The sequence below is a fragment of the Orycteropus afer genome, unplaced genomic scaffold, assembly GCF_000298275.1.
Source record: "Orycteropus afer afer isolate SDZICR_OR568_19922 unplaced genomic scaffold, OryAfe1.0 scaffold00077, whole genome shotgun sequence".
Taxonomy (NCBI): domain Eukaryota; kingdom Metazoa; phylum Chordata; class Mammalia; order Tubulidentata; family Orycteropodidae; genus Orycteropus; species Orycteropus afer.
This window is the reverse complement of record NW_006921664.1, coordinates 4086199-4096576: the sequence shown is the minus strand read 5'-3', so window position 1 is coordinate 4096576 and position 10378 is coordinate 4086199. Positions and strand designations below refer to the sequence as shown.

General features: G+C 42.8%; 1 protein-coding gene across 1 annotated transcript in view; it reads left to right on the top strand.

The window, feature by feature from the left end:
• Window positions 1–10378, top strand: part of BLVRA (biliverdin reductase A) — a 96018-nt gene that overhangs the window by 68338 nt on the left and 17302 nt on the right. Inside the window, exons 5-7 of the mRNA XM_007941248.2 lie at window positions 2086–2207; window positions 4958–5077; window positions 7462–7559. Coding sequence (XP_007939439.1) covers window positions 2086–2207; window positions 4958–5077; window positions 7462–7559 — 340 coding nt within the window. The remainder of the gene's footprint in view (window positions 1–2085; window positions 2208–4957; window positions 5078–7461; window positions 7560–10378) is intronic.

Here is a 10378-nt window from a genome sequence, read left to right as displayed (position 1 = left end):
TTGTGGTGAAAACATGTACAACAAGACATTTGCCAGCATAACAACTTCCACAGTTACAGCTCAGAGACATTAGTGACGTCTTTCATGTTGTGCCATCATTGTTACTAGTCTTCTCCAAAATATTCCACCACTATTAGCATAAACTCAATGCCCTGCAAACAAAAGTGTTCCCTTTCCCCCTCCCTCCTACCCCTGGTAACCACTAATAAAATTTGGTTTCTACACACACACACACATATTTTTTTCAACCTTTCTAGGAATTGTTCCTCCCCTTCCCTCCCATCCCTGGTAACCAACAAAGAAAGATTTCTTCCATGTATAAACCTTTCCTTGACTTTTTACAGTAGTGGACTAATAATAATGTTTGTCCTTCTGTGATTGACTTTTTTCACTGAGTATAGTATCCTCCAAGTTCATCCACATTATGCAATGTTTTGCAGATTCTACATTACTCTTTAGGGTTGCATAATATTCCATTGTGTGTATGTGTCACAGTTTGTTTATCCATTCCTTGGTTGATAGGCGCTTAGGTTGTTCCCATCTCCTTGCTATTGTGAATAGTGCTGTAATGAACATGGGTGTGCATATATCTGCTCATGAACTGCCTCTCCCTTCTTTAGAATATATACCTTGTAGTGGGATTATTGGGTCAAATGGTATTTCTGTCTCTAACTTTTTAAGGAAACACCATACCAATTTCCACACTTGTTGTATCCTTTGACAGTCCCACAGCAGTGTATGAGAGTCCCAATCTCTCCACATCCTAGGCAGCATTTGTTATTTTCTGCCTTGTTGAACTTTGCTATTAATGCTAGGGTGAGATGGTTGTTTTGATTTGCATCTCTCTGATGGCTAACAATCATGAACATTTCTTCATATGTTTGTTGGCTGCCTGAATATCTTCTTTGGTGAAGTGTCTGTTAATATCTTCTGTCCATTTTTTAATTGGATTATTTATCTTTTTGATGTTGAAGAGCTGAAGTTTTCTATACATTTTAGAAATAAGTCCTTTGTTAAATATTTCATTGCCAAATATTTTTTTCCCATTCTGTAGGTTCTTTTTTTAATCTTTTAGAGAAGTCTTTTGATGCACATAAAAATTTAATTTTTAGAAGGTCTCAATCATCTAGTGATGATTATCTTCTGCTGTTTGTGCTTCTTGGGTTATGCTTGATAGTCTATTTATGCCATAAATTAGGGCCCCTAAGTTTGCCCATGTTTTCCCTTTGATGAACTTTATAGTTTTAAGTTTCTCTATAAGATTTTCTTTTGGTGACTGATTTTTTGGAAGTAGATCATCAAGCCTTTCTTCCACAGTGCCTCTGGTAGACTCAAACCACCAGTCTTTCAGTTAGGAGCTGAGCACCTTAACTTTTTGCACCACCTAGGAAGCACCCACCTCCATGACTATCAAGTTGTTTCTGACTCATAGTGACCTCCACAGGGTTTCCAAGGCTGTAAATCTTTATGGAAGCAAACTTCCCCATCTTTCTCCCATGGAGTGGCCAGTGGGTTTGAACCACTGACCTTTTGGTTAGTAGCCCAATGCTTTAACGACAACGCCACCACAGCTCCTTCCTAGGAACCACAGGAGAGTGAAAAGCCCTAGTGAAGGGTTAAACCATGGGATCCTGAGTGAATAAGTTGACAACTCATGTTGCCCATCTGTCTTTGTCTGCCAGCTTCTCACAGGGCAGTTGTGAGAAGGACTCCCAGCTATACTGAGTTCACACATCCACTGGAGGAGGGGCTCAGAGACCCCTGGTGGTGTGGCTTAAAGAGAAAAGCTACCTTATTGTTAGAAAGGTGACAGCAGAAGTGGAGAACCAAATGCAGAGTACCGTGAGTGCTTGTAGGTCAAAGCCCATTGAGAATTGTGTTTTTGGTGGAGCTGATTCCTCCCTGAGCTGTTGCTTTGGGGAGTGTCTTGTGGCCCAGGGAGAAGGCAGGCATCCTGCATGTTCTGAGCTGCCTCCTTTCTTTGCCTGTGACACTCCTGGTTGCTCCTACACACATCTGTGCTTTGCCATTTACCGCTAGATGCCTGGCCTGTTTCAAACCCTTCCTTGGCCCCCTGTGTTTCAGCCCGAGAGGAAGTTTGGTGTGGTGGTCGTTGGCGTTGGCAGAGCCGGCTCCGTGCGAATAAGGGATTTGCAGGACCCACATGATTCCTCAACGTTTCTGAACCTGATTGGCTTCGTGTCCAGGTGGCTCAGCTTGCTTTGTGCCTCATAATTCCTGGGAATCCCAGTGAGACATGGGGATCTCCCAGGCCCAAGGGAAGGCTGACAGGTCCAGCCTCATCCCATAGAATTGTGTTTAGGGTCAGCTCCAAGGACCTCAAGCTTGGGTGGATCTGGGGCTGATGAGGGCTAGACCAGAGGCTGGGGTGTGTAGAGCTCATCTGGGGATCTACAAAGGCAGAGGGGGGAAGATGAGCATGGGGTCTGACACTGTGGATGTTGGGTGGATTAATTTGAAATAAGGTTTGTTACAGCATGTTAAATGAGTCATCATAATAGCATCCCTATGCAGATTCATCATTCTATCCTGTACCTATTTGACATAGGTACAATAACCACTTGTTTCACAGGTAAGGAAAATGAGCCACAGAGATGTTAAGTAACTTGCCCCAGGCCACACAGATGGACAGTTTAAAAGGCCATCTTTTTTTAAACACTCTGTGTTCTCTTCCCATTGAGAATTTTAAGCTCTGTTTTTGTTTTTGTTTTGTTTTTTCAGGCTCCATCCCCTATGACTCAGTCAAAACTGAACTTACCACCTTTTTCTTCTTCCTTGCCCCACTCTTAACTCCTGCACACACACACACACACACAGCTCACCAAATTAGCCTCTGTTACATAGTCATAAGTATTTACTGTGCACTAGGTTCACTATAAGTTGGAGTTGACTTGAAGGCACACATATACACACACACACACACAAAAAAAAAAAAAAAACAGGTTCAAACACTGCTGGGTTTGCAGATGGGGCAGTGACCAAGTAAGCTGAGTATGTCTCTGTTCTGTTGCATTAAAAAACCCATTGCCAGTGAGTCTTCTGATTCTTAATGATCCTGTAGGTCAGAATAGAACTGCCCCCATAGGGTCTCCAAGGTTATAATCTTTTGGAAGCAGAGTACCACATCTTTCTCCCGAGGAGCAGCTGGTGGGTTCAAGCCACCAGCCTTTCAGTTAGCAGTCAAGCACTTAACCATTGAGCCACTAGGACTCCTTCTGTTGCTTTAGAGACATTAAATAATGCTTACCCTTAAGTAACTGCTGTGATGGTCCATACTGAAGTTATATTTATATATATATTTTATATTTATATATATATTTATATATATATTATATTTTAATTCATGGAAGCACTTTCTTCCAGTTTGCCTGTCTCAAAAGCCTGATCCCTCTTTTAAAGGGTGGGTTGGAGCATCAGTGAAACCAGAAGTATTGGGCTCCACCCAGCCAGTCTTTCCTTCTCTGTAAGATTCCCAAGGGAGCTACACACACACACAGACACACACACACAGACACACACACACAGGAACTGTGGCAAGTGAGAGAGCAGTCATTGTTAGCCAGCCCTGTAAGTGGTGCCAACTTAAACCTGGGCTCAAGGCTGAAGTGGGACCTCACCTTTTCCCTTAAGTATCAGTCCTCTACCAAGTGTTTGTCAAGAGCAATGCAGTGGGCACCCCAAAACCATCCAGATCACAGGGAGAGAGGGGAGAAAAGGGCTAGAAGGCCAGCTCATAGCCCAGCTTTACTGCACTCACCCTTACCGTTCCTAACATTGCTTTCCTCCTTCATGTCTCTACTCGCCAGAACCTATCTACAACCTGCCCCCTCCCCTCACCCTGGGAGCCTTTGCTAGACTGGATGTGTTCCTTGCCTTCTCTGAGCCTTCATACCTACCACCCAGCACATTTCTTATATTAGTCTTGTATTACTGTTTGTGTGTGTTACTCTCACTCCCAGACTGTGAGTACATTGGAAGGGTAGAATTTGAATTCCTTCACCATTCATCCCCTCTACAATACCTTACACACAGTAGACAAACAATAAGCCTTGGTCAAATCAAGCAGCCCCATAGGGAGCAAACCTGAACATCTCCTGTTCCTGCCTTCCTACAGCTGGGAAGGGTGATAGCTGGGGTTTGCCTCGGGACAGAGGTGGGACATCCACCCTCGCTGCTCTCCCTTCCCTTCCCACACTCACACACGCTCTCTAGTACCCCTGAGGATGCCCTTTGTCAGAGGCTGGAGTGCTGAGAGCTGGCCAAGAGCCTCCTGCTGGCTGCCTATACTCCTTGGTAATGTCCACCTCTCAGAGAGTGTTCCTCTGTACTGGGGCAGCGTGCAGACTCCCACAGCTAGACTCTCCTAAAGCAGTAGCTCCTGACTCTGCAGTAGTTAGAGAAGCTGAGCTCTGCTCCTGCCTCTGCTGGTGGTTAGCATGGGGCAGCCACTGCCTCTCTGGACATGGTCAGCTCAGAAGGAGGCAGTGATGCACTTCTGCTTGGCCATTCTGTATGGAGTGGCACGGCAGTTTGCATACCTAAGGTGTTCCTCTGTTGCACTTGGGTTAGCTTTGGTAATTATAGTGTTTGACCAAGTGATTGGAGGTAGAAGCAACTGTAGAGAATACTACTCATAAGATAAAGAGATCTGTGCTTTTTGTTTTATTGGTGAAGGAACTCAAGACTTCCAGAACACCAGGTCATACAGCCTGTTAGTGACAGTGCCAGCACTTACGTGCCCAGTTTCCTGACTCTTACTCAAGTCCATTTTCCTCACACCATCGGGGGAAATACTCTGGATATGGGAGGGAAAAGATAAACATTTTTTATTTCCAAAAGTTGATCATTGGGACATTATTGGACAGAAGGAGAACATTTATTCTAAGCCAATCTTCAGCCTGCTTTTGAGTTCAGTTTCTGTGTTGTTGTCAAATAGACGAGAGCTTGGGACCATTGATGAAGTCCAGCAGATCTCTCTGGAAGATGCTCTTTCCAGCCAAGAGGTTGACGTGGCCTATATCTGCAGCGAAAGTTCCAGCCATGAGGGCTACATCAGGTGTGTTTCAATGCAGGCAGGCCTCACTTTACATAGTTGCGCAAGACTGTGAAAATTCTGGTTAAGCTGAAACTGCACACAGTGATCTCTGTCAGTGGGGAAAAGTACAGTGGGTCCGTTAGCTTCAAAAAATTCTGACAAAACATTAAGAACTCTCTTACTGTCAGTTAGTTATAAATGTATAAGGAAATATGAAAAATAGTAAAACTAGTTATTTGTTTTTGTATTATTAGCTGACTCATGGTGACCCCATGCATGAGATCAGACCATTGTAACCCACAGGGTTTTCATTTGCTGATTCTCAGAAATCACCAGGATATTTTTCCTAGTCTGTGCTAGTCTTGAAGCTCTGCCTAAACCTGTTCAGCTTTACAGCAACACTGAAGCCTCCACAATAGGTGGTGGCTGCATATGAAGTGCATTGGCCAGAAATCGAATTCTGGGTTTCCTACATGGAAGGCCACTCCTCGGAAGGAAGGTTGGGCAGTCTACCTCTATAGTGATCCTACCTCAGAAACCAAAGGAGGGATCATATGAGTCGGATTGGACTCGACGGCAGTGGGTCTGTCTGTGTGTGTGTGTACATAGAAGGCAGAACTCCCACTGAACTATCACTGCCCTCTAATATTTATTTAGTACACTGTAATTTAATGCACTTCAAACATTAAAAATTAAAGTGTTCTATAAAACACTTAACAATAGTAATTTGAACTGTGCTTGCTTCCTTCTCATCACATAACTTAGGACACAAAGCAAGCATGTTTTCTGTGCCTTGGCAGATTGTCATACATCTAAGTACGAGCTGCTTCCAACGTTTTACCTTCTGCATTTTCAATATTGTGAAATATCTCTGAGAGCTCCCTTAATGTAAAGGTGTTTTTTTTTTTTTTTGCCATGAGATGAGTTAATGAGGAAATAGTAGTGGAATCAAAGAGGGAAAATGACATTGCATATGGAGCAGGGGAGAAGGTTAGAAGTATCCCCCTGCCCCTGCCCTACTGTGAGCCCTTCAAACGTTTGGTAGGACTTAGAGGGAAGAAGCCTCAGCAGCATGGGACTGCTGACAGAGCAATAGCTTTCCTTCTAGATTCCTAAACTTAACTGTAGTCATCCTGCCCTCTTTATTACTCCAGCTCCATTGTGGACATAAGTGCCTTTGCTTGGAGCCCCTTAACCTTCTCAGGAAGCAGTGTTTTTCTCTAAAAATGAAAGGCATCCCATAACGTTATGCTTTTAAATGTTTGTACCCTACTATCTATAGAATGGAATCCCTGAGTGATACAAATGGTTAACATGCTAGGCTGCTAACCAGAAAGTTGAAGGTTTGCATCTACCCAGAGGTGCCTCAGAAGAAAGACTGGTGATCTACTTCCAAAAAGTCAGCCATTGAAAACCCCATGATTTGCTTAAAAAAAAAAACGTTATATTTATTTTCTTGAAATGTATAAAATTTTTGTAGAAGTTGAGCACGTAATTGAAACTCATAGCTCTACATTATTTTAAATTGTGGCTATGGGGATGAATATGAAAGAAGAAGTAAACACTAAATGCAACTAAATTTCATGTACATTTCTATAAGAATTTTTTCTTAAATGTCATACATCTAGCAATTCTTAAATCCAATAAAATCCAAATATGTATATATAATAAAAAAAACTCTGTGGAACACAGTTCTACTCCGACATGTATGGGTCAGAGTCAACTCAATGACAACTGGTACTTGTTATCTATAGAATAAAATCCAAACCTCTCAACATGGCATTCTAGTTCCTTTACAGTCAGTCTCCCACCTACTTTTCCAAGCTCATTTCCCCTCAGTCCCTGTAGCTCACTCCTTTGCTATGCGAAATTCACACCATCTCCCAAATGAGCAAAGCCCTGTAAAATGGCCTTCCTCCTGCACATGCTACTCAAAGTGAAATACCCTTCATCCTGTTGTACCTGGAAAACTCCTATTCATACTTCCAGACCCAGTTCAGATGTCCTTAGTGAAATATAAAAATATTTGTATCTTTATATACTTCAGGGCAAGTAAGCTGCCATAAGACTTTATTTATAGTTATCATGTGGTATTGTAATTTACTTGTTCATGCATCTTTATTTCTCCATTAATACATAACTAGAAAGTCATTCTCTCACAAGAATAATACAAATAAAAATATTTCTATTTTTATTTCATTTGTTATTTCTATTACAAATGAAAAATAATCTGAGAGACTTCCTTCATATTCTTTGCCACTGAGCCTGACCTCCATTTTGCATGACACAGTTGTACTCAAAGGGGTGTAGTAGGCATTTGTAAAATTCTGTTCTCTGTCATGCAAGGCATTTTATTGACACTTATTTGAAGTATACTTTTCCTGTATTTACCTGTTTTTCCAAAGGCAGTTCCTAAATGCAGGTAAACATGTCCTTGTGGAGTACCCCATGGCACTGTCTCAAGCAGCAGCTCGAGAACTCTGGGAGCTGGCTGAGCAGAAAGGTAGTGTATATTCTGTCTGTCTGCAATATAGACCCTCTCCTGTCTCTAGGGTTTTTGTGGTACCATCTTCTACCCCTTTAAAACTTAACTCCTGTTTCACATATGCTGCCCTGGCTATGCTGGATATATGGGGCTATACAGCCCCCTCCACTTCCTTCTCAACACCCCTACTCCCATACTGAGGACACACATGCATGCTGGGTGGGAGTGGTAGGGGGAAGGGAATGGCAATTTGCATACCTATGTTCTTTTACTCTGATGAAACATATGCGTTAGCTTCTACCTACACTATCATCTTAATATTATTTTGCTTTTATTTATGTGATATCTGCATTGCTAATGAATAATGCCTAAATCAAAGTAACTGACTGTTTTATATGCATACTTCATAGTTTCTCAAGAAGAATAATCATTTATTAAACATTCACTATATGCCAGGAATTAGAAACTTCACTAAGCATATCATATAAGTTATTTATTTAAATATCCTAGAAATCCTTGGTGGGAGCTCTGGTGGCATAGTGCCTGTGATAGGCTGGGTTCTCTAGAGAAACAAAAACCAGTGATGCTTATATATATAGAAAGAGAAATTTATTTTAGGAAAATGGCTCACACACTTACAGAAGCTGGCAAGTCCCAAGCTCTTGGATCAAACATCAAGCTGGAGGCTTTTCCCGACTCACACAGCTGCTGGGGCTGAGGAGCCCAAGGTTGGCAGGCAGTATACTGGCTGTTGTCTCCAAGGAATGATGAATCCAAGATCTCCAGGACGAATGGTGGATTGTTTGCTCATGAACAGTTGTAGGCAGAATCCTAATCCACAGCAGAATGTCTCTTTTCCCAGGATCTCCATAAATATACTGGAAGCAGGCCACACCCCTAGGGAAACTCCCTTTAATCAGATTGGCTGCTCAAAGCATACACATCTGATCCCATCATTGAAACAACCCATATCACAATTGCTTAAACGACACAGAATTGTGGTCCAGCCAAGTTGATACAAAGCTCCAACTATCACAGTCCATCCCTTGTCAGCTTGGCAGTTGTACACATCCCCTTAACCATATATAATCTCTAAATAAGGACAGTTATAAAGTCATATTTGCGCCTAACATGTTACGCTAACATACGTAACCAAAACGCATTAACCTTATTTATATTTCACAGTTCATAACAGAGGAAAACAAAAATATTTGATGCACATATACAATGAAGAAATATAACAATCACAGTCCTTGTTTCTGCAACTGGTCATATGGTCGTAGCTGATATTCAGAACTACCTTCTTCCACCACCCATTCTATATTTCCCTTGCCCTCAGCAAGCACCTCAGCTGGTCATGGTTCTTTGCCTGGTAAGGTGACCCAAACCTTCATTCCTGAAGGGTCTGGGCCATTAGCAGTCATATCAGAATTGGGTTGCTGTAATTTTCCATTGACTTTAATCACAGGGCATGGTAGTACTAAGAGACATCCTAAAGAATCTCCTGTATTCCAGACATATTCTTCTTTACCTCCATTATGTAATGTCAATCCAATTTCCCCTTAGTAATCAGGATCTATCACACCAGATAGTACAGTAATGCCCTTCGTTGTCTGTTGATCCAGATGCATGAGGCAGCCAAAATGGCTGGTGGCATTCTTAACTTCCAGTTCAGTGCAGTCAGTATTGTGTCTCAAGGTGGGAGTATTCCTCCCTTTGGGACTAAGATCTCCAGACCCACAGGGCATAGCATAGCAGGGACAGGAAGCAAAAATTTTTTGAGTGAGTCACAAGGGGACAGTGAGTGGTACCACTCCTGTTTCCGCTCCTTGGTCCCTGGACCTGTGAATCCTGGCTATTGGAGAAACAGCACCATATATTGGACACTGGTGTAGAGCATATACAGCCTCCTAGAAAACACTGCCCCAACCCTTCAAGGTATTGCCACCTAGCTGGCCCCATAATTATGTTTTCAGTAGGCCATTCCATCGTTCTATCAAGCCAGCTGCTTCAAGATGATGGGGAACATGGTAAGACCAGTGAATTCCATGAGCATAGACCCATTGCCAGGAGCTCTGGTAGCTTAGTGCCTAAGGCACTTGACTGCTAACCAGAAGGCTGGCTGTTCAAACCCACAGCCACTCCTCGGAAGGAAGATGGGGCAATCTACTTCCATAGTGATACTGCCTTGAAACCCAAGGAGGGGTCTCTGAGTCGGGTCTAACTCAACAGCACAAAACAACAACAGGCCCATTGCCACACTTCATTTGCTGTGAAGTAAGTCCCTTGATCTGAAACAGTGTTGTGTGGGATATCATGACAGTGGATAAGGCATTCTGTAAATCCTCAGTGGTAGTTTTGGCAGAAGCATTGTGTGTAGGGAAAGCGAATCCATATCCAGAATAAGCATGTATTCCAGTAAGAACAAAATGCTATCCTTTCCATGGTGGAAGTGGTCCAATATAATCAACCTGCCACCAGGTTGCTGGCTGATCACCCCAAGGAATGGTTTCATATCGTGGACTCAGTGTTGGTCTCTGCTGCTGGCAGAGTGGGCACTTAGTGGTGAAAGTAGTAAATCTGCCTTGGTAAGTGGGGGTCCATGTTACTGAGCCCATGCATAACCTCCATCCCTGCCACCATGACTACTTTGTTCATGAGCCCATTGAGCAATGACAGGAGTAGCTGGGGAAAAAGGATGGCTGGTTTCCACTGAACATGTCATCCTATCCACCTGATTGTTAAAGTCCTCCTCTGCTGAGGTCACCTTCTGGTGTGCATTCGCATGAGACACAAATATCTTTACTCCTTTGGCCCAGTCAGAGAGATCTATTCAC